The sequence below is a fragment of the Prunus mume genome, linkage group LG6 (assembly GCF_029339155.1).
Source record: "Prunus mume cultivar Tortuosa linkage group LG6, ASM2933915v1, whole genome shotgun sequence".
In the NCBI taxonomy this organism is placed as follows: domain Eukaryota; kingdom Viridiplantae; phylum Streptophyta; class Magnoliopsida; order Rosales; family Rosaceae; genus Prunus; species Prunus mume.
The window spans coordinates 7,659,547-7,683,054 of record NC_142703.1 but is presented as its reverse complement, the minus strand read 5'-3'; the positions used below and the strand labels follow the sequence as shown (position 1 = coordinate 7,683,054).

The 23,508-nt window shown below is 38.5% G+C and overlaps 6 protein-coding genes across 8 annotated transcripts; 3 read left to right on the top strand and 3 right to left on the bottom strand.

The window, feature by feature from the left end:
* The first annotated feature begins 1,309 nt into the window (after window positions 1-1,309).
* LOC103333955 (ferritin-like catalase Nec2) lies at window positions 1,310-3,024 on the top strand. The gene is made up of 3 exons (XM_089053805.1): window positions 1,310-1,868; window positions 2,033-2,258; window positions 2,429-3,024. The coding sequence occupies exons 1-3, from the start codon at window positions 1,549-1,551 to the stop codon at window positions 2,822-2,824; spliced, it is 942 nt and encodes a 313-aa protein (XP_088909931.1). The 5' UTR covers window positions 1,310-1,548; the 3' UTR covers window positions 2,825-3,024.
* Window positions 3,025-4,704: 1,680 nt separating this feature from the next.
* On the bottom strand, window positions 4,705-7,536 carry GH3.9 (putative indole-3-acetic acid-amido synthetase GH3.9). The gene is made up of 4 exons (XM_008236818.2): window positions 7,186-7,536; window positions 6,990-7,091; window positions 5,573-6,396; window positions 4,705-5,493 (listed from the first exon to the last, which is right to left on the bottom strand). The coding sequence occupies exons 1-4, from the start codon at window positions 7,473-7,475 to the stop codon at window positions 4,910-4,912; spliced, it is 1,800 nt and encodes a 599-aa protein (XP_008235040.1). The 5' UTR covers window positions 7,476-7,536; the 3' UTR covers window positions 4,705-4,909.
* A 3,035-nt stretch (window positions 7,537-10,571) lies between these two features.
* Window positions 10,572-13,905, top strand: LPA1 (tetratricopeptide repeat (TPR)-containing protein). Of its 3 annotated transcripts, XM_008236819.2 has the most exons (9): window positions 10,583-10,915; window positions 11,205-11,308; window positions 11,553-11,688; window positions 11,941-12,172; window positions 12,451-12,608; window positions 12,754-12,942; window positions 13,081-13,181; window positions 13,312-13,408; window positions 13,669-13,905. In XM_008236819.2, exons 1-9 carry the CDS (start codon window positions 10,673-10,675, stop codon window positions 13,741-13,743), a joined length of 1,335 nt encoding a protein of 444 aa, XP_008235041.2. In that variant the 5' UTR covers window positions 10,583-10,672; the 3' UTR covers window positions 13,744-13,905. The 3 variants fall into 3 exon arrangements, 2 of the variants coding, with proteins under 2 accessions (XP_088911537.1, XP_008235041.2); XR_514236.2 differs by lacking the exon at window positions 13,669-13,905 and having other exon boundaries at window positions 10,574-10,915; window positions 13,085-13,181; XM_089055411.1 differs by lacking the exons at window positions 13,312-13,408; window positions 13,669-13,905 and having other exon boundaries at window positions 10,572-10,915; window positions 12,754-13,001.
* Window positions 13,906-16,077: 2,172 nt separating this feature from the next.
* Window positions 16,078-17,922, bottom strand: LOC103333905 (xyloglucan 6-xylosyltransferase 2). The gene has a single exon (XM_008236820.2). It carries the CDS (start codon window positions 17,734-17,736, stop codon window positions 16,387-16,389), a length of 1,350 nt encoding a protein of 449 aa, XP_008235042.2. The 5' UTR covers window positions 17,737-17,922; the 3' UTR covers window positions 16,078-16,386.
* Window positions 17,923-20,281: 2,359 nt separating this feature from the next.
* Window positions 20,282-20,940, top strand: LOC103333906 (protein RALF-like 33). The gene has a single exon (XM_008236821.2). It carries the CDS (start codon window positions 20,390-20,392, stop codon window positions 20,738-20,740), a length of 351 nt encoding a protein of 116 aa, XP_008235043.1. The 5' UTR covers window positions 20,282-20,389; the 3' UTR covers window positions 20,741-20,940.
* A 343-nt stretch (window positions 20,941-21,283) lies between these two features.
* Window positions 21,284-22,933, bottom strand: LOC103333907 (heat shock factor-binding protein-like). The gene is made up of 5 exons (XM_008236822.2): window positions 22,792-22,933; window positions 22,307-22,360; window positions 22,105-22,128; window positions 21,987-22,029; window positions 21,284-21,642 (listed from the first exon to the last, which is right to left on the bottom strand). The coding sequence occupies exons 1-5, from the start codon at window positions 22,792-22,794 to the stop codon at window positions 21,497-21,499; spliced, it is 270 nt and encodes an 89-aa protein (XP_008235044.1). The 5' UTR covers window positions 22,795-22,933; the 3' UTR covers window positions 21,284-21,496.
* Between the last annotated feature and the right edge of the window lie 575 nt (window positions 22,934-23,508).

Genomic DNA, 23,508 nt, shown 5'->3' with positions numbered 1-23,508 from the left:
AATGAACCTAAATACATAGATAACTACTATTAACAACTTAGCTAAAAGTCTCAAAATGATCACTTTTGTACAGTATGTACTTGCGGTTTTTTGTTTTTTTCCTGTTTTGGTTTGGGTTCGAAAAATCAAATGTAATATTAAAGAGCCAAAAGAATGCAACGATCCCAACAACGCCTACAAAGAGAGAAGGGAAATAGTAGCACTGCAGAGGAAAGCGTTGATGGGCCTTGAGAGTAACTCCACCCATTTGCCCTTAGCCATGGCAATGGGAGCTAGGACAGCCACTATTCACGTTAATAGTAGTTGCCCTTGCAAATAGTATTTTCCGTTTCCACCCGTTGCATGGCAAAGGGCAATTACTATTCATTTTTATATTTTTTTCACAACTTTTTTTACCACAATAATTAATTTGGATAATATTTTCGGATTGGATTTTAGGGTTCCTACGTGTCAATACTATTCATATCTCATAATCGGATAAAATTTTCAATTTCAAATTTCAGATAAATTTAAAACAAAATTGGCTGGTATTTATAGAAAAAAATTCATTAATTTTTGGGTATTTTTAAAAAAAATTAGAATTTTTTCTAGTATTTTATTGCAAAAAAATTTGCTGTCGTTGGATTGGAGGAAAAAATCAGATCGGAGAGCCTAGACAACGCCACGTGGCAACAGGAAAAAAATCAAATATGTGGGTGGATGCTGGCTGCCCGAGTTGGTGGGTCCCACACCTCCCGGGCCTGGGCTATCTGCTGGAACAAGTTTTTTTTTCCCCCCCCAGCCTCGGGCTGGGCTCCCCCGCTGGAATAGCTCTGAGGCCTAACTTAAACCATGGCCTTTCCTTATACAAATACAATAACGTTCTCTCTGACTAAAAATATAAACACCACAATATTCATTTATCATTTGCTAACGTCGAGCAAGATCCTCTCAAAATGTTTATCAATGTTGACGATGAGCCGAAGCAAGCAACAGTTGGCTTTTGATCGGACAACACCTACCTACGGTACCTAACCTAATTGGGTTTTCGAAGATGGGTCGTCGTCATTATCTCATCGACCTGCCATCTTTTTCGTACAGTTTCATTTGTGCCCACACAATTAAGTGGAAATTAAAATAGACACCAACTGTGTTGATAATGTATGAAAATTAAGGCTGCTTATTGAAGTTAGGCATGTGGGACCCCTGTTTGAGGAGAAAAATATCGAGTACGGGACGGGATTAAGCATTGCTAACACACATGAACTTTGTCAAACAAACGATTAATAAACTTGACATTGTTGCCCTAGGTTATTGACAAAGAATCTCATCCATTAATTTTAAGAAGATAGGGGTTGAGTTCAGAGGCCATACCCTACGCAGAGTCACAATGCTAGACTTTTCCTACCCTGTACACCCTACGTTTACTTTTATGTGCAATAAATTATGGAGGAGTTGGTAGTAAGCAAACATATAAATTCATGCACGTTGGTTTTGCTTCATTCACTCAATATATAAATTGTTCTAATATTGATTGATTGATATTGCATCAAGTTTTGGTAGCTAGCAATGGCTACTTCTTCAATATCTTATTGTTTCAGTCGTGCCTTTGTATTTCTTGTTGCATTGGATATTCTCAGCTTCCAGCTCATGACTGCTTCAGGTCATGAAGCCACCGACACTGACCAGATTCAGTTTGCGTTGAACTTGGAATTCTTGGAGGCTGAGTTTTTTCTGCATGGTGCTCTTGGCAAAGGGCTCGACGATATCAGTCCAAATTTGGCTCAAGGAGGTCCGCCTCCTGCTGGTGCTCGTAAGGCCAATCTCGACATTCTTGACGATGCTCGTATCATTGAGGAATTCGGTTATCAAGAAGTTGGTCATATCAGGTCCGTCCATTCATCTCTAGGCATAAATGTTATTAATCACTTGAACTAAAATTTCCTTGCGTATGTTCGTATAATTAATTTATACACTTGATTTCCACTTCTAACTGCTCGTGATATATGTTTTTTTTTTAAAATAACAACGATATTTATTGATAAATTTGCAGAGCAATTGTTCGAGCAGTAGGAGGATTTCCAAGGCCTCTGTTAAATCTTAGCCGTCAGAATTTCGCAAAAATGTTTGACGAAGCAGTGGGCTTCACTCTAATACCTCCATTTGACCCGTATGCAAACTCAATCAACTATTTGTTGGCAGCCTATTTGATCCCTTACGTTGGACTCACAGGTTATGTTGGCACCCTTCCAAACCTCACCGCCCCTGCTTCTCGCGCAGTACGTTATGGCCATGCTTATTGAAATTATTCCATACGTTTGTCAACACATGCGTATTGAAATTATCTCCATACGTTTATTAAAACGTACAAAATAAAAGCCTACGTGAGTTCCACGTTACAATTCGTATAATCTAATTATATCTATATGTACTATATGATAATATGTAGTTGGTCGCATCACTTTTGGGTGTTGAGGCCGGACAAGATGCAGTGATACGCGCACTACTGTATGAAAGAGGGAATCAGACCGTGCTTCCATATCGCCTGACGGTGGCTGAGTTCACGAACCGAATATCGGCGCTGAGGAACACGCTGGGCAAGAGTGGCAACAAAGATGAAGGCATCAGAGTACCCATAACGCTCGGGGCTGAGAATAAAACCACCAGTAACGTTCTGTCAGCGGATGTGAATTCGCTATCGTATGCAAGGACGCCACCTGAGATCTTGCGGATTGTGTACGGAACAGGCAATGAATCCCTGCACGGCGGATTTTATCCTCTAGGTGCAAATGGCAAAATTGCAAGGACTTGCGTTACCGTGGCTGGAGGAGGAAGAGGAGGCTAGAAATCAATGTGATACACTCACAAATAATCAGGGCTGCAATTTTAATTGCAGTGCGTGATTAGAATTTAATATATATGTATGTCACCATGAATCTTGAGACTATAATAAATAAAGTCTTGATTCTTATTCGACTATGTAGTAAATTATATCAAGAATAATATATGGCGCTCACTTATTGAGGGTGTATCAAGTTTTCTTTTTCTTTTCTTTTCCATAGTTACACTCTCCAACCCAAAAATAAATAAAAACTTAGAGGTCTCGTGTTCGAATCCCTCTTCCCGATAACATTATTATCTCCCAGAAAAGAAAGTTACCAAAACACATGATGTCCACTCCATCCATTGATTATTTTCTGGTGATTATGAACATTATGGTAGTTGCTTTCTCCTTTTTCCGGTCTCTCTGGTCTGTAAAGTTGTCTGAGAAGTGGGGTAATTTGGTGTAAAGTTGTCTGAGAAGTGGGGTAATTCGGCAGCACTTCATGTGGTGGGGAAGAGAGATTTAACCCTTCCCCAAAGTTGTTCTTTTGATATCCCTGTGAACTTACAAAATCTTAAGTTTAGTTCTTAATTAATGAAAGATTAGTCCTGTGCTGAGCATTTCATTACATTTCACTTCTTAATTACCACTAAATTATATAGATCTTAATCTTAATTTGTAAGAATTTAGCTACTGCGAATATTCTCTTGCTATAGATTTCCTATGTTTTTGCTTTTACTATCAGTATTATTACTTTTACTACTATTATTATTATTATTATAAAGTAATGTTTTAACTCCTTTAATCTACGGGAAAAGAAATTAAACTCGCGGGCGCCCCAGGAGTGCAGTTTTCGATTTCCTATCACTTGATTTGAAAATCTCAAGAGGGGTAATGCATGGTGACTCAGTGTGTCAATAATGGGGCACGATTTGTAAATGTAAAGCCCAAACTTTAGGGTAAAAGTAGCACTAAACAGCAAAATTGAGATCCTTGATATATTTTCCTCCAACCCCAAGCGCCCAAATATCCAGAAACAGCTCTCGATCCTTGCTTTGCTTGACATATAGATATAGTTTGCATGCGCATGCTGGGTGCATGCTTGAACACGGTGTCAGATATATCCACACACCCACACACACAACACAACAAACACTTTTATGACCACTGATCATTAGATTTAGCTGCATTGAATGACTATATATATATATATATATATATATATATATATTTACAAGTGCTCAATTTTCAAACAGGCCACTAGGACATCATGGTCATCATCACCTTTAAAGCTTAATTTGTGGAGCTTCATAAAGTTGCAATTGAATGTACCAATCTCATGATGAACGAACACCGGCCATTGTAGAGTGAGCTGTCTTTGTAGACTCACGAGTGCCTTATTTTTGTGAGGACGTCGAGCATTTCTTCATATTCTCACAATTTTATTTGGAAACCGAAATGATCGATAATCTCAAGTAAGTATAAATCTGTACAAGCGAGTACAATTCTCTGTAACTACTTTTTTCTTTGTTCTGCTTTTTGGCTGTACACGTAAAATCTATGAATTGCTGCCACCCAATTGTTTCTGACGCATTGTATATACGGCTCTATCCAATCCAATTCAGATATCTTCACGTCCACACCAAATTAACAAGAAAGGCATTTGCCCTTTTCTGGCCAAAATCCAGAGATGCTTAAAACTGACTGTTTCTCTGTATCCCAAAATTAGTTTTCTTAGTTATACGGATTCAAAACATAAAAACTTGTCGTTTTAATTTGATCTAACAAAAGCAAGAACAGAGGTTGATTTTATTAGCGTTCGAATTTTTGTCTAGTACATTGATATGTTTTTTTTTTTTCCTTTTCATGCAAGCAAGCAAGTAATTAGACCAAGACAACACTTGAACTTGAGCATACTTGTTTTTTTTTTCCTTCATAGAATTAAAATGATGATACAAACATCAAATTAATTAAGGTGCATAATTATTTTATATCCTCTGCAGAATGAGATGGCAGATGCATATTTAAATCTTATTGCACTGCCTTTGTTAGTTGAGTAGCAGGGAAATGAAGAGTAACAAAAAGAGTTGTAATGTATCCCTATAATTAAGGGATCCACTTTGGATCCCTTGGACTAAAGAAACAGGCCTTGACATTAGAATCAAGCAGCTTAAGCGCCTTATTAGACTTGATGCACCTTGGAGTTTTGTACTGGTTGATTGAACCCCCTTGGCTAATGAAATAGTCCATTAATTCCTCAAACGTGCCAGGCTCCACCACACGTATCTCAAGCGGGCCCACCGACTTGTCGTGTGCGCGGCATCGACGGTAGATGTAATCAAGCTCCTCTTCCACTGCAATGCAGCATTCTTGGAGCACCTTATCCACATCAAGTGTTGAAGAGTCCAAATCCACCACTGATGATCCATGGTGTATGATCTCCCAGTACAAGACGTAGTGACCGGGCAAATGTGACGTGTCCGCATAGCTAGTGTACTCCACAAGCAAAGCATTGAAGGGCTCTAGCAATTTTTTGGCTACACTTATGCTTTTGTGCAAGTCCTCTTCATTGGTTTTGTCATTGTCGATGCTGAGAACAACATTCCTCCTACAAATGAACCTAAATTGTGGCGCTTCGTTGTGAAATCCAGTCACTTGGAGCACATCACCAATTCGATAACGATATAATCCTGATTAAATCCAAATCCAAATCAATCAATCTTTGAAAAATTAAAACTACCTAGTGCTAGAAATATATATATATCTTACCAGCGAAAGTGGTAACCACCAATTCATAATAGCAGCCAAGCCTCACTTGCACCAAATCAACAAGCTTATCATTACGCACCTCCTCGTCCTCATCTATGTCCATGAGCCGTGTCCCGTTCTCTCCCAATGGTATGAATTCAAAATATCCCATATTGGGCAAAAGGGTAAACGCCACGTCGGCAGGGTCACAGAGGGGCTCCAAGTTGACACCAAAGTAGCACTCTGAGGAAGCATACATGGTGCAAACTAAGGGAAGTTTTCCATCGCTATAGTACTCTAAAGCCGGTATATATTGTGCCATGGACCCCGTGACCACAGCCTCAATGTACTTGGCTTTAGGCCAAAGCTGGCACAGAATTCCCTTCCATGATGTTTGGCTACAAATGTCCTTAATCTCATCAGCTAAACTAGCATTAGGCAGAGAAAGCAGGGGAGCCATCGATAAACGGCATTCGGGGTCTGTGATAAAAGGGTCTAATTGTCCAGTACGTATGTCATTGCAAAAATTGACCCAATTACGTTCAAGGAACGAAATCGCTCGTAGGAAAGCGGATGCAAAGACGGCCCCGAGCCGCAGGACGTGGTGGCGGTGGACAAGGCCTGATAAGAGCTGGCAATACATGCTTTGGTTGCTATCATTGCAAAGAATGGTCTGGTCAGGGCTTGTGCCATTGTTGAAAGGGTCGAGCCCCCGGCACTTGAAGTGGCTGCTCTTGTAGTAGCTGGTAAGCACCGTTCGAGCTGGCAAACCACAAGGTGTTGACATTTCTGCCTTCACAAAGTAGAGGAACATAGCCTTGCCCTCGTCTAGACCAGGGACATACCTGCAATATTTACAATATCGAACACATGGGAATAATTGTAATCAAAATCATGACCAGCTTACAGTTCTTGCCCTTGACAACTATCAATATATTATACAAGAGATAGTCTGAACTAATCTAAATTAATCTAATCTACAAAAAGAGAAATTCAAACTGTGCAAGGAGATGGGCTTACTGCCTGACCAATTGACCTTAACACACATTTGCATCAACATATTAACTTTAATCTTTCGGTTAGTGGCTTGCGCATCAAAATGGAAGAGGATAACATTTTTAGGCTAATAGCCTTGAAGAGGATAACATTTTTAGGCTAATAGCCTTGAAGAGGATAACATGTCCCATCATCAGGCCATGTTCTCAACTGTACACAATCAAGCACAGTGGTTGGATAAGGAAGATTAGCTGAACTTTTTAACAGTAGGGATAATTTATTATCACTAGCAAAGAATTTGGTCAAAAGAAGGGTAAAGGAGGCTATCTTTACTTAAAACGAATATATGCACAAATATTGTGGTTCCCTCCTAGAGGGGATGTATTCATGTTCATAGTAATGCATGAGATGTGAATGAAGAGAGAAGTTGTAATTAATTAACTGGTTCATAATTGGCATAATGAGATTATATAGAAAGGTTCGACGATCCAGATCTTCTGCGATTGATGGCATCATCTTAGGCTTTCTGCCTGAAGTTCCTGAGCTGCAAATGCCATAAGCAAAGTACATCAAAATTGATCACATGTAAAAACAAGTAAAGAACCCATCAAAGAGGAACAGAGGAAAAACAGAGATACCTGCATAACATTTCAGTTATTGGGTGGCCAGTAATGAGAGAAGAGTCTTCACCATTAGCAATTCTTTGGATGTAAGGCTGAATGGCCTTGTAAGTAATGACTGGGACACATTGCTTAAAAGCTGATACATCTTTTGATCCCTTCATGTACTTACTCAAATACTCGGTTTTCGAATTTCGTGTTAAGATCTCTTTTAGAAATTTGAACTGAACTTTATCAGCCTTGGCTGTGAGCCTCTCAATCTCCTTCAATGCCTCCTCACCTTTGTACTCTAGTTTCTTCCCATCCATGCTGTTAGTAATTAATTATAATCAAGGAAGCAGAAGAAACTAGAGTAGAAGAAAACTCTAGTTTTAGAAACCAATAGGAGGGTCTATATATAGAGTTTGGCTGTGTTAGATGATTTTCACAGGTGCATTGCATTTCTAATTCTCTTCTTTTCTTTTTTCTTTCTTTTTCTTTCCACATCACTGCAACCTAATTGGGAACAGTTGGTGCTGACGACATCCAAAATGTGGCCCCTACATACGATATGCAGAAATCTGAACAATCTGGCCCCCACGTATGATTTGTAGAAATTGTAATTATATATAATTTAATTAAGCATGCATCAGATATAGCAATTTGTCTGCATGGAATGCATGATGTGTTTATGATGGTTCTACTATTATTCATTTCCTTTGTATGAGAATTTTAAACAATACATGCATGATTTTCAAGTTAGGAAATTCTTAACTGAAGAACTTGAATAGTTCCCCCCCATGTTTGTTTAATCATGTGGCAAACTGTTGCTTGAGAAATTATTAATCACTACTTTGTCAGATGTAAAATAATGAAATTTGGGATGATTTTCTTGCCCAGTGCATCATAGAACATGATCATGATGCATCATCCTCATTTTTTGGATAAGGCAATTGGAGAGGGCGGGTCTATGGAGATTAAGTCCTTCATACATATAACAGTGATGGTGATTAAAAGCACATAATCATGCGTATACTTTTAAATTTGACAACAGGACAATGTAACGTACATTTTCAAATACTGATTGATTTTGTTTACAACACTGAGATCACAAGTATCTGGTTCTTACATCATGGATTGTCCACATGCTAGAGAGAGAGAGAGAGAGAAAGAGAGTTTCTTTTTGCTCTTCTTGTGTCAATCAAAGCGTGCGTGCGTAGGGAAAGCTCAAAAACCAGTAACTTTCTTTCTAGTAGTATCTGTTCCCTTCTATCTCTCAGAACAGAATGTGACGTGTAAAACACAAATTAAAAAAAGAAGAAAGAAAGAAAGCCCCCTCTGTTCCTCTGCTTCTGCATTAAGTCTCTATAGCAATATGTACTCAGTGGTTAACAAGCTGTACCTGCACCAGAAAAATTAGCACTTAAAACCAACCAAAAAGGCAAGTTGCACTTGCAGTGAAGGCATCAAAAGGTCAGGTCATTCAAGCGTCACACGACCTCCATTAACCCTAAAGTTATTCCTAACTACCATATTTAGGACATTGAATTCGATTACAAGAAATTGCTGCTTCTCTTTACATGTTGGGATTTGATCTATCGATAGATAGGCTTTTTCTATAGTGACGAACGAAAACAAGGAACAATCTCAGCCATTCAATGAGTTGATCAAGATGCTCAAGAGGGCTGCCGACTGCCCTGCAGAAAGAGAGAAAAAAAACATCCTCATCCAAAATGGGAGACCAATTAACTGGTGTCATCGTCAGCATCTTTAATTAAGAAACAAATGTACGAAAAGTCCCATACGTTTAATTGATATTTCTTCCTCTGCATGACAGTTGTATGTAGACATGGTGGTAGTAGTAGTGAGATTGAAATCTTTTTCTAAACCAGGCAAGTTGTTGATGGCGTAGAAGAAAGTAAACTATACTGAGCTTGATTTTCCAAGGTCAGCTTGTGCTGCTAAAATTATGGTGGGGGCGTGCCTAGCTTCCACTCACAATTTATGGTGCCCTCCTCCATCTCCAATATCTGCTTTGCTTTGGAAGTATTCTCTCTATGATGTTCAGCACTCACTCACTAACCATACAATAAATAAATAAATAAATAAATAATAAAATTATGAGCCCCATGATCCCATATATGTGATCTTGGGGTGCCTTCTTTCATGGTTATCCACCATATCCAGTTTGGATATCCTTATTTCTTGAATACAATCATGCTCAGAATGGCAGTATCTTTGTGTGATCACTGATCAGGTAACTATTTCGTCAGCCAGCCTAAGGCCTAAACAGATCAGATCAGATCAGATCAACAGCATGCATGTGACTATTTCTTGAGTATATATATATATATATATTAATGACAACATATATGATATCCGGCAATCCTAGCAGAGGAAATCCAAACAGAGGATCCGGGTTCTACAAAAATTAACTCAAATAACTTTTTTGACACGAGAATCATTCTCAATGTCTATCTGATAAGATTGAGGTAACATGGGGTCTAAGACTCTAATTAAATCATTAACTACAATTCAAAAAGACAACAGAAATGTTCCGTTGGCAGTTGGTATATAATCTTATGCGGGTACATATGCATGGTACCATCTGCAGGTTCTAAATACTCCTCCTCCACCAAGGCATCGATCCATCCACTTTCTGATGAAAGCCTACCGCTATCCCCCTCCTGCACTCACCCGAACGAAATAATCAAAACAGAAGCTATTTCATTTGATTTCATAGGGTTTTGTGGATGAGCATTATTCTCCAAGCAGAAGCACCATAATTGATGCTGAAAAGAAAAGACGTAAACAAATTAGCAAACATCAACATGTTTGTTTATGATGCTTTTTTTGCTTTTGGAATTGGAAGTGCGGACGCGGCGCGGCGACATCGAGTACTGGAATTTACTGTTTTTGCACAAGCATATAAATTATATACTCATATGGTGTATTGCTTCAAATAGGATGTTGCTTAGCCAAGCAGAGCCTCACGGTTCATTGGATAGTAGGTGGTAGGTTGCTCTCTATCAGAGAAAAGGGTTTTTGTGGTATAAAATTACACATGCATAACGCATAACGCATTATTATTTTTCTAGGGTTTCAACTTTCAACTTTAGCTTATTTGGGCTAGACTAGCTTTTGGTGTCAATGGAATCCATTCCTTTTGTTTTGTGTCCAGTCATTTTATAACTGTTGCTCATCACTTCTGTTAATTGGATGGATGGGGCAGATTGAAACCAGGGTAGAGTTACCTTTTAGAATTAGAGGGACTTTGTCTGGCCAACTCTGGTTCATAATATACCTTTGATGTGTTTTCAGGTGAATTTCAAAAGAACCAATTTTTTTACCATTAAAAAAACAAATATATTAATATGACAATAATTTTAAAAAGGACAGGAAAAATGCATTCCCATGCACGGACGGCTAGGATCTTGTTCTGTTGATGCAGAGATGACACTGGATTTTCCTCGCTATCTTGATAGACTGTTAACGGTTGACAGTGCGAGTTGGTAAAACTCCCTCAATGGCTGTGGCTGCTCTGGCTCTGCACCAGCAATGGCTCTCCTTCTCGAACCCAATAACAAGAACAAGGCCGTGGCTTCCCGGCAGAACAACCACCCTTACTCATTTGCAAATCCATAAGAACTTGGCCGGTATCTCTCTCATTTCCTGCTCTTCTTCTTCAACTTCTCAGTCCACTGATGCCAATACAGAGACCGCAGAGTCTTGTGTCAATTTGGGTCTCCAGCTCTTCTCCAAAGGACGGGTATATATTCTCCTTTTCCCTACGAGCCGTTACAATTTTCAATTTAACTGAGCTAAGTTTACGTTTTCGTGAGACGGGTATGCTGAATTTTGGTGATTCCTTTTTGTTTTCCCATAATTTATGAGCTAAAATTGTTCTTCTTTAAGGCTATCAAGCAGAAATATCGTATCTTTGCAGTTGGTTCTTTAGTTTTATACGTTTAGAAATTTATTGTTGCTGGAAAGAAACTGTCCTTTTGGTGTATGAAAGTGTTTGATTGATATCATGGCCACGATCCTGCACTTTTCAGGTTAAAGATGCTTTAGTTCAGTTTGAAACAGCACTCAGTTTAGATCCCAACCCAATTGAAGCCCAAGCTGCGCTGTATAATAAAGCCTGCTGTCACGCCTATAAGTAAGAATTTCACAGCTTTTTCATTGGCTTTCCTCTGTATCTTGTCATTTGTATTCAGGAAAGGCCTTTATCCAATCACAAACGCCATAACTGTACTGATTATCAGGCATCAAACCTGATCAGATTTCTCTATCTAAAATGCCTGAAGTTTATATTTTTCTATCTGAAACTAATCCAGAATTTAGCCCGAACTAATTCTTGGCTAGGCTGATGGATATTGTTTTTTGTTCCCATTTTGAGGAAGAGGGGAAGGAAGGAAAGCTGCTGATTGTCTACGTACTGCCTTGAGAGAATATAACCTCAAATTTGGCACAATTTTGAATGATCCTGACTTGGCCTCTTTTAGAGCTTTGCCTGAATTTAAGGAATTGCAGGAAGAGGTTTGTTACTAAACTCAAAGTTCAAACTGTTCACTTTTACATTGTTTTACTTCATTTGGATACTATGGATGCTTTGACAGTTATTTTGTACTGTAAAGACTTTAGAGTGCATCTCATCCTCTGGTTCTTTCAACCGGTTGGAGTATGAAAGTGATGGAATCACATGAATAGCTGTTAATTACTGTTGAAAACTTGCCATGATTTCTTCCATCCTTGGACATCCTTCTTAACAATTATTTATTATTTGTACAGGCTAGACTAGGTGGGGAAGATATAGGCTACAGTTTTAGGAGAGATCTCAAACTCATTAGTGAAGTCCAAGCACCATTCCGTGGAATTAGGAGATTCTTTTATGTGGCTTTCTCGGCAGCTGCAGGAATCTCAACATTCTTTACTGTACCCAGGCTGTTCCGTGCAATTTCAGGTGGTGATGATGCTCCTGATCTCTGGGAAACTGCTGGCAATGTCGCTATTAACATTGGAGGTAACATCTAGTGCTTTTACTTGCATATAAAAAGTATGGGTTTTCCCCTCTTTTTTGGTACAAAAGTACTGAGTTGATCCGTATATAGGGCCTTTGATGAGATAACCTTGTTATAAAGAATAATCCTACATCGGTCTTTTCGGGTTGGATGTTCATTGACAGTTATATCTTCTTTCAATTGCTTGGGAAACTAAAGAATTTAGTACGATATTGACTGAACTTTTGTTTTTGTGACCTGCTTTTTAACATGACTAAGCTTTTGAATCAGTAATCTACAGGTCTTATTGTTCTTGTGGCGTTATTTTTATGGGAAAACAAGAAGGAGGAGGAACAACTTACACAAATATCTCGTGATGAAAATCTATCGAGGTTGCCATTGCGCCTCTCCACCAATAGGATTGTTGAACTTGTGCAGTTGCGAGACACTGTTAGGCCTGTGAGTACCAATGCTTACTTTTTTCCAATTTCTGGAATATGTCTATGTTGGTTGTACGTTGGTGCAGTGCATTTTGTTCTCTACATCTGTTTTCTGTTTTCATTATCTGTAATATGCCAATGATTATATAAAGTCTATGATTTAGGTTATTTTAGCAGGGAAGAAGGAGACTGTTTCCTTAAGCATCCAGCAGGCAGCGAGGTTTCGAACGGAGCTCCTAAGAAGGGGTGTTCTTTTAGTTCCTGTCATCTGGGATGAAGTTAGGGCACCTCAAATAGAGAAGAAAGGCTTTGGTGCACCTTCAAAGGCAGCTGCGGCCCTTCCTTCCATTGGGGTAAGTTGCAGAGTCTCCCATCTATAGTTTGCTTGCAAGCATCATCCTTCTAGAACTAGGTGAATTTCCTAAACAAGCTTTAGATTTCAATAGTTTACTTCATTCTTCACACAATCTAATCTAATGGCTCCATGGTAGGAAGAATTCGAGAAACGAACTCAATCTATAACTGCAAAGTCAAAGTTAAAAGCTGAAATTCGTTTCAAGGCTGAGGTTGTATCCCCTTCAGAATGGGAAAGGTTACATGCTACTCTATACTGCCTCCACACTTGCTTCAGCACCAATTTATTACTCTAAATGACAAAATGTTTCATGTTTATTTGCATTATTTGGTTCTGTATGGCTAAAGATTTCATAATGCTTGTTTAGGTGGATAAGGGATCAGCAAAAGTCTGAAGGAGTTACTCCTGGTGAGGATGTCTATATTATACTGCGCCTAGATGGTCGGGTTCGAAGGTCAGGCAAGGTAAGTTCATGTATGGCTATTCAAGTTCAGGATTTGAGTTTCTGACCTCCTACTGCTGACATTCAGGATTTCCTGCATTTCATTTCAAATAATATTTACCCCAAAACGTTCTTTTCCATTCTGTGCCCATACACTAAACGTTTAAACTGGTTTGACCTAAAAGGAAAATTTAAATTCCGAATGTCTTCGTCTCCTTTTCCTTATTCTTTTTTGTTGTTTTTGGAGTAGAATACATCTGTAATACTCCCATGTCTTTGCAGGGCATGCCTGACTGGCAACAAATTGTCGAGGAGCTGCCACCAATAGAAGCATTGCTTAGCAAACTAGAAAGATAGGAGCCACCTCTTCTTGTAGATGCCTCTGTGAGGCAATCATCTTATTCTTACACTTCCCCTCACCCAATTTCTAATATTTTCTTGGAATTGAATACATCTGTAATATCCTCAACGTCTTGAATTTTGAAAGTCGGTGGAAATAAATCTTGATATTTGTTATAATATATACACACACACACAAAGAAGTTTCTTTCTATGCTCTTTGCGTATATTTTTTTATTCAAGGCGTATGGCCGCGCGGCTACACACTTTAAATATATTTTTATTTATTTATGGTGTATGGCCGGGCGGCTATACTATTTAAATATTTTTTAAATTTTAAAGACCATAGCCGACCGGCTATACTCTGTAAATATATTTTTTATTCAACGCGTACATCAGGGCGGCTATAGTGCTTTTTATTTATTTAAAGCGTAAAGCCGACCGGCTATACTCTGTAAAAATATTTTTTATTCAAAGCGGACAGCCGTGCAGTTATACAATTTAAATATTGTTTTTGTTTAACGAGTTTAGCCGATCGGCTATACCTTGTAAATATATTTTTTATTCAAGGAGTACAGCCGCTCGGATATGCTCTTTTAATATATTTTTTATTCAAGCAGTACAGCCGGCCGGCTATACACGTTAAAGTTTTTTTTTAAAATGAGTACAGCCGAGCGAATATATGCTTTAAATATATTTTTTATTCCAAGGGTACGGCCGTGCGGCTATATGCTTTAAATATATTTTTAATTTCCGGATTTTTTACATTTAAGAAGTATAGCCGCCTGGCTATACACTGTAAATATATTTTTTACCCCTTTAAACGTCTTTGCCAATACATATATCCTCCACTGAGTTGTGACATAACCAAGGGACTTCTGTATATATATTAACTGTTCAAGAATATGATTAGACATCTGAACGCAATTAAAAGGTTTTCTTCACTTGTGCAACTTTGCCATTTAAATAAAATTCAATAATGATGAGGTTAGGCGAGGCACACGTACTGAATCAGTTGGTTCCCTGATAATGATGGACTTTAGGCCTCTGTTTTTCCGAGTTATGAAGGCGTAGATCCTGCCATGAACAGCATCCAATATCGTGAATTCCTTTTTTCTGAGTTATGAGTAAAACTCATGCACAATCACTTGCTCCAATTAACCAATGCTAACCTTGTAAACTTCAAGAAGATTGTAAAGCATATTCTAGGAGTACAACCGCGCTGAAAAGAAGCTCGGGACGTAATCAAAATCACCAATTGATCCGTTGGGAGATATCACTGATTTCTTGATGATCAAACTCAATTAACATCCACCATCTTGCTTGATCATCGTCCTCAGCCTCAGCCTTAGTCGTTTATCGATTAACTTCTTTATTACAAAATAAAGTTGACCGCTTTTAGATTCCGAAATATTATAAGCTAGAAAACACATAGTGAAATGGATGTCTTCTAATATCACCAGTTGTATGGCCTAGCCGATATGACAGACGATGACTAACTGATACACAATGATGGAACAACTGCAAGAACAGAACCAAAACCATACGCTTTGTGGAGTACGGTACCAAGTTAAAACAACATAAGAAACAGATGCCTTGTTTACGAGGATACAACATTTTCAGTTCCTTCTATATTGTGAATTAGCTACTATTGCATGTAAAACTGCAGCTATTTGGCTACCAGTCATGATTTATATAGAATATCATCCAGCAAAACTTACCAAGGGTAGAACTGGTTGATTTATATCTTTTTGCGCAATGTTTGGGAACTTCCAATCAAATTCATTTTTTCACACCACCATTGTAATCTATTTGCCAGCTAAGTGTGCTCAATTTAAGGTATGCCAGATAAAGTTCTGGAAAACATAACTCAAAACAAATCAAAGCCACGACAATATATAAAGGTAACAAGATTTGTTGTGAGCTATGTTCTCCAGCCCTGCTTATGCTAATAATTGAAGATATGATACAAAAGACATGTATGGTAGAAGCTTACTTACCCAATACCCAAGAGAATAAAGCAAGCACTCCCTCCAGCCTCCACAAATACAAAACGCATACCAGGCCAAACAGAGCATGAACTTCAGCTAAGTTTTCACCATTATAATCCCATGTTCTCATTGTGACTCACACACCGGTCGGAATAAACGACCAGTGAATCACTGACAAACCTCATCCCAAAATAACTAAGCCAATTTTGATCCATGTAATGGAAGATCCATGATGCCTCCAGTTACATACATTCCGAGGTATGTAACTGGAGGACTTGTAATGCTCGTACAATCTTATAGCCACAAACTGAACTGTCAGCTGTCACGACCTGATCAGCATAACCAGTACGTAAAATAATAGTAACTCGAGCCAATCCATGATGCAGCTTAATATTACTAAACTCCATGGCTTATGCAGTTATAATACACAAACACAAGTCTGAACTGGTTTCCAGACATCATGAAAATTAAAAATACAATGTCTACCCAGAAGGTAGAAAATTGAACAGCAAACAATAAATAATCTCTCTCATTTTAATTTGGGAAGTAATACAAATTTATAAGGAACAAAAGAATACTATCTCCACACCTAACACGAAATATTAGGCACAACATACACATCGTAACACATCCTACATCATCCAAAAACATGAGGTAAACAGGAGCTGAACTAGGAAGACGATACCTTAACAGCCTTAAATTCTGGATGAAGCAATCCAAGTTCATCTTTAACCTCAAGTGGATTGCTTGTTTCATTACGAACTCTCTTAACTCTCCTACTACCCAATGAGCTGTGTGTGAATCCATAGATTTGAAGAATCTGATTGTCCCCGAAGTTAAAAGCTCTATCCATCTGCTTCAAGCATCTCTCAACTGGGTAATCTCCGAACTTTCCACATGGCTTGCAACCAACAAAATGTGTCACTAGCGGCCACCTGTGGTCACCCAAACCAGGATGATAATTCTCAATCATTTCCTCATATCTATCAACCAAAATCCCCCAATAACCATGCAAATAATATGCATTCTCCAGATAAACCTTATCACCCCACTTCTCTCTTTGAGTGGCCAATATATAAACCATGGCTGACTGATCATCAGCTTCGAATACCGGCCTATCCTTCAGCTCCCTAGTGAGTATCTTCCCAGCCTCATCCCTAATTTTCCCTTTAGGTCCCATAGGAGCCCAAGTATCAAGCATATCTAACGACCACTGGGTATTCCTTAACAAGAAGCTCCCGGTATTGAGCCCAATCCAATTCTTTTGATCATAAACCATCTCATTCCATCCATGCATCACAAAGTCATAATCTCTGTACCTCTCCCAGGGTACTTCAAAAGCCATATCTGTGAACATGGCATCACTATCCATCCACCATAGAAACTCAACCTCCGGGTGAGACAAAAGGAGCTTCCGAATCAACGGAAGCTTGGCCCAAAAACCAGCCATTTCAGCATCCAAAAGGGCCATATTGTAAAAAACCTCAATCCCATGCAACCTACAATAATCGATTTTGTTCTTAATCGACTTCAACAAGTAATGGTCACCTACCGGGTTCTCACAGGGTTTTGGCGACGACCCAGTCACCAGAAGCACTCTAGGCTTATTGGGTCCGATGAAATTTGGGAAATTAGGGTTTTCCTTAAGCCATTTCGATCTCTGCTCGTCCCAATTTGAAATCTTGGGTCCAAGATTGTAGGGCTTATTGGGGTCGGGTCTGTCTTCCTCTCCTTCGTCGACCAAGATCTTGTTGATATCGAAGGCATTGTAGTTGTTGGGATCGGCCGGCGTTGACTGGACCTCCTCAAGGACGCGGTGAGGCTCTGCTCGCTTGCGAGAGTAGAAGTGATCACGAATCTCGATGAAGTCCTGCTCCGGAGTTCCAAACTTGCCGGCTCCGATTGTGCCACGTAGGACGACAACAGTGAGGACGAGACACAGGATTGTGACCTTGCCATGGCGGAGAGCTCTATGGATCCTTCGCGTTCTTTGAGGTCCTAAACATTTCTCTAATATCATAATTGACAATTGAACGTGAACCTCAATTGAACAAACAAAGCAAAAGGCAGATAAATCAGGATTTCGGATTTGGTGGATGAGAGTAGGACTGGAAACCCCAGGATCCCAGACAGAACTGTAAGCTAATGTGTGAAATTTGGATTCTGTTAAATGTTAACTAAACGCGTTTGTTAATGTTTCAAGTTTGGGCCTTTGGAGTCTGGACCCGACTGAGGCCACTACGATCTCTTATATGAAACGAATGGAATAGTCATTGCCAACTGGTCTAGTGCAATCGAAAATAGTCTTAACTTGCAAACTCTTTAGGTTGTTCTAAATAATTCTAAATTAATCTAATTTATGTGAAGGGTACTTTAAACCAATTAATTTAATGTAAGGGGAGAAAAATGAGAACTTGGTTGCAAAGGGATCATGCTCGCTACTCAAACTTAGAACATGCTCACTACTCGAACTTGAATGCAAGACCAACTAGTTTAACCCACATATGCTATTATGGTATGCTTTAAAGGCAAAAGTAACAAATGTGAAATCACCTGACACGTTTTTTTTTTTTCTCGGTTGTTTCCAAAGTTAGGAAATGAGATGGGGAAAACTCACACACGGGTAGCTTTTACCCAATACACTTGGAAGCACACCAAAGAACTAGGTCAATCCAACTAACACTCATCACAAGTATACTTTGCGCTAAATAATTATGCTGAACAACAAAGTAAATGATAATAGTGATGTAATGAGATCTCCCAATAAAGTAGACCATAGGTTCCATCTCATTTTGCATACACTTTTTAGCGGCACTATGAACTTCAAAAGTTCATCTAAATTACAAGTTTTAGATCAAATGAGTGAAACAAAGTTTGACCGCTTCTACAGTCCGAAAAATTATAAGCTAGGGCTATACCCTGTGGATTTATTTAAGGAGTTGAGCCGTGCGGCTATACTCTGTTAAAATATTTTTTAATTCAAGGCATACCGCCGTGCGGCTATACTAATTAAATATTGTTTTTGTTTAACGCTACAGCCGGACGGCTATACCCTGTAAATATATTTTTTTTATTCAACGAGTACAGCAACTCGGTTATACTCTTTTAATATATTTTTTATTCACAGTATATAGCCGCGCGGCTATACTTGTTAAATATACAGTACAGCCGCACAGCTATACGCTTTAATTATATTTTTTTATTCAAGGAGTACCGCCGCCCGGCTACACTCGTTAAATATTTTTTTCAAGGAGTACAGCCTAGCGAATATATGCTTTAAATATATTTTTTATTCAATGAGTACGCCGTGCGGCTATATGCTTTAAATATATTTTTAATTTATGGATTTTTTACATTTAAGAAGTATAGCCGCGTGGCTATACACTGTAAATATAATTTTTAACCCCTTTAAACGTCTTTGCCATACATATATCCTCCCCTGAGTTGTGACATAACGAAGGGACTTCTGTATATATATTAACTGTTCAAGAATATGATTAGACATCTGAATGCAATTGAAAGGTTTTCTTCACTTGTGCAACTTTGCCATTTAAATAAAGTTCAATAATGATGAGGTTAGATGAGGCACACGTACTGAATCAATTGGTTCTCTGATAATGATGGACTTTAGGCCTCTGTTTTTCCGAGTTATGAAGGCGTGAATCCTGCCATGAACAGCATCCAATATTGTGAATTCCTTTTTCCTGAGTTATGAGTAAAACTCATGCACAATCACTTGCTCCAATTAACCAATGCTAAACTTGTAAACTTCAAGAAGATTGTGAAGCGTATTCTAGGAGTACAGCCGCGCGGATATACCCTTTAAATATATTTTTACACTTCCCCTCCCCTCCCCCAATTTCTATATTTCCTTGGAGTTGAATAATATAATATCCTCAGCCTCTTGAATTTTGAAAGGCGGTGGGAAAAAAAAGACTCGTGCCCCAAACCAGCATGCAATTCCTTTTGTTTTCTCACCCCCAGCTGGCCAACTGGGTTATTATATAGAATTAAGAAAAGCTGTTGTTAAAAAGAATAGTCCATACATCATATAGATGAAGCCTGAAGTCTAAATCTGTTGTTTAAAGTCGGCTTAAGTGACTCCAAGTTGTTGTAAGTGCTGGCCGGCACGAATTCAAAAACAATATCAATGTCAATGATAGGAATAAATTATATATATTTTCATGGGTCTTCCGTCTACTTGTACTCGGTTTGTTGATATAAACAATTGCGTAAATCACAAAACTTGGATCTTTTCTACATTTTTTTGTTTTTTTGTTTTTAATTTCACAAAGGCTAAGAAGATGCTTTGGATTTGACGTAATTAATCTAGCAGCATTATTTTCCATGATTCCAGTTAGTGGTTGATTTCCTTTTCTTGGTAGGTTTTGAACAAGTCCCGGATTCATCCAATTTCAGCTTTCTTTGTGGCAATTACAACAAGTTTGAACTGGTGTGGTGAGGGTCAATAAAGTAATTAGCCTCGTCGAAGAAATGAGCATCCCATTCCATTAAATTAGCTTTTCGTTCCTTCTTAGGTTAGCTTTATTCACTTGTTCTTATTATTATAAAACCGAGTCCAAGATTGAGACTCAACTACTTTAAAACAAGTTGGCAACCAAAACTACTCTATTTTCTTGTATAGGCCAAGACAGGAAAACAGAGCAAAAACTATGGCCAATTCCTCTTCTATTTTTCTCTTCGCCTTTTACATGTTCACGGCAACTCTGATCATCTCCACTTGGACCGTCCATGCAGGAGGCGATCACGGGTTGAGCTGGGTTCCGGGTAGAACCAGCTGCCAGGGTTCAATTGCGGAGTGCATGGCTGATGATGAATTTGACATGGACTCTGAGATCAACAGGCGGATACTGGCCACCTCACAATACATCAGCTATGGAGCTCTGCAGAGGAACACCGTGCCATGCTCTCGGAGAGGTGCGTCCTACTACAACTGCAAGCCAGGTGCAGAGAGTAACCCCTACAACCGTGGATGCAGTGCTATTGCTCGTTGCCGTAGCTGATCAAAAGTGTAGCCTATTTTACTATGTTTATGCCTTGGATTGTTGTGGATTGTTGTGGATTGTAATGTTTATATTCTTGCTTTATCTTCTGTTTTTATCCCAACTTCAATACAGTACCATACTTCAGATAAAAGAAAACACACAGTTTTCTCTGTGAAATGTTGAAAATTAGAAAGCGGATCGTCTCAGATTTTGCTTTACTTAAGCAGGCAATGTTTCTTGGTCAACCTTGTTCTTTAACTTAAGAATCTATCCTCCTAATGAACTTTTTGCTTTGTTCTTTCTTTATGTCTTCCCACTTTAATGTGTGTGTATGGTTAGAGCCAGAGTCGACCCCATCAAGGGCCTGTTAGTTGCAGGATCATGGTACCAGGATTTTATGAAGTATAAAGATGTTTTCGAATGAAAATATTCTCTCTGCAACCAAACGCTCTCAGAAATTCAAATTTAAAAATACATACAGCAGTGAATTGTTAAACGCTTTAGACAATTCTGATAACAAATCAGTCTTGAAACAGGGCTACTAGCTGCAAATACAATCAATGATCAAAAATCATGTCATATTCATGACTTTTGCCTAACACGGCCCATACGACTAAAATTTCGTTCGAAAGATAAATAGCTACAAGAGCACATTGGAAGCTTATAAACTTCATAGTAACATCAGCTTTAATAGCTCAAGCACACATACAGAAACACAGACAATGATGGCAAAAAGTAAAAAAACCTCGTCAAATGTTCACATTATGACTAATTTTATGCAGAACCTTCTTGTTGCTTCACTTCACCTGCCTCTGGCTTGGGCTGCTGCACGGGAGATGGAGAGCCCTCGATTCCCATCTCTGTTCTTAGGTCGTTGATGCTATGCTCCAACTCATTTATGCGAGTTCCCATCTCGTCAAGTGAATCACAGTCAAGAAAACACAAAATAGATTTCATTTCAACCACTACAATGATATGACACAGACAGTAAGGTTTCAAACCCATTAAGCTCCAATTTCTCTGAACTACCAGCCAAAACCAGAAAACATCGATACACCTAGTTTGTAAAAACAGCTTCCTATGGTGGCAGGCCAAATGACAATTTTAAGGCTTTCAATAAGCATACATAAACCAAATCATTTATATTAGTTTCATTTACATTAGTTAGACATATTAATAGGTGTACCTCCAGGAGGTATCTAATAAAATTGACGAAGAACCAAATTTGCGATTGTAAAAATTAAAGAAAATAAGGAAAGGATATTCTTTGTAACGATGGAGTCGGACATTGTTTGGAACCGAGATTGCTGCAGGCAGAAATTTTATTAGCAACAGTCAGTTATGTGACCAACATAAGCTCTCACTTATAACTAACAACTCACCATCTGCTGAAGAAGGTTTTGCACCTGCAAAAAATAAATGCACAAAAATTATGACAAGAACACAACAGAAGACAAATATTACCAACACAAGATTCTTGTATAAATAATCCAACAATGTTAAAGTCCTACATTCTTCAACAACTATCATAACTTATAAGCTATGCCAACATTTATGATGTTGCGAGAATATCAAGGCACTCACAAAAGCAGACATGTCTGCGGTGCTTTGCTTTGAATCTTCTGAATCATGCCCATCCTGCCAAGATAAACAGATCACAGTAAATCAGGCACTTGAAGTCCAAAGTGTTAGAAATGGTGACCCTAGCGACATGTCGTACTATCAATAAGCCATAAAACGACGCACAATTGAGCGAGTAGCAACAACCAGGGAGAAAGGCAAACAAAACATTTCCGGTATGATTCAAAACATACAAAACAAAATCTTGGCATCCAAATTTGAAACTACATGCATCGCAATTTCAAATTTCAAAAATAGTAGAAATCGTGGAGTTAGAACAAATCTAAAGACAGTAAAAACACAGTTTTTGAATTGAATCGGAGTTGAAATATTAGGAACCCTAGCGGCTTAATTGTGCGAAATTAAATCATTTATTTCGGCAAAAAAAAAAATCGCAGAAAAAGAAAAACAAGAAAACTAGGATTGAGAAGAGAGAAGATTGCCATTACCATCCTCTAAAAATTTCGGAAACGACCTTCTTGCTCCAACCTTCCGTACAGTAGCTCTACAGGGCTATTAGCTGATGCGTGGATGATTTTGGGTGCGGCGTGGCCTCTGGTTTATATTTCCGGTGCTGCTTTTGAAGGTCAGGTTACATATATACCCTTGTTTGGAAAATAAATTAACATTTGTGCCACCATACCCAAATGGATATGTTAGGGTCATTTTGCCATGGTATTTGAATTCAAAATTATATCTAAGAAGGAAAGAATGGGCATTTTAGTCAGAGTGGGAAAGTCGAAGAATTGATGTTGAAAATAATAGCGCCACTGAAATTTCAAAATTTCATTATCCCAAAACTCTTTTCTTTTCATTTTATTTTATATATTTGATTAAATAACCAAAAAATTGGAGAGCAAGTGTAAAAGGCCAAGCAAATAGAGCAAGGCTGAATGATAGGCCATGCACAACCATGAACAACCCATAACCCAAGATTTTTTGCCAAGCCCCATGCCCCTTCCCTAAAACCCAATTCATTCCTGCAACCCAAAATTTTTCTATACTTTGAATGTGAGCGTTCAATTCAAAATTAACTACGCATGGGATACGTACCGGTATCAAGTAGATGTTATTTTTGGTAGATTATGCTTAACAGTAAACTCATATGTAACAGCTGACGAACAGAAAATTTATAAAATTACAAAACAAACTTGTAAAGAAACAAA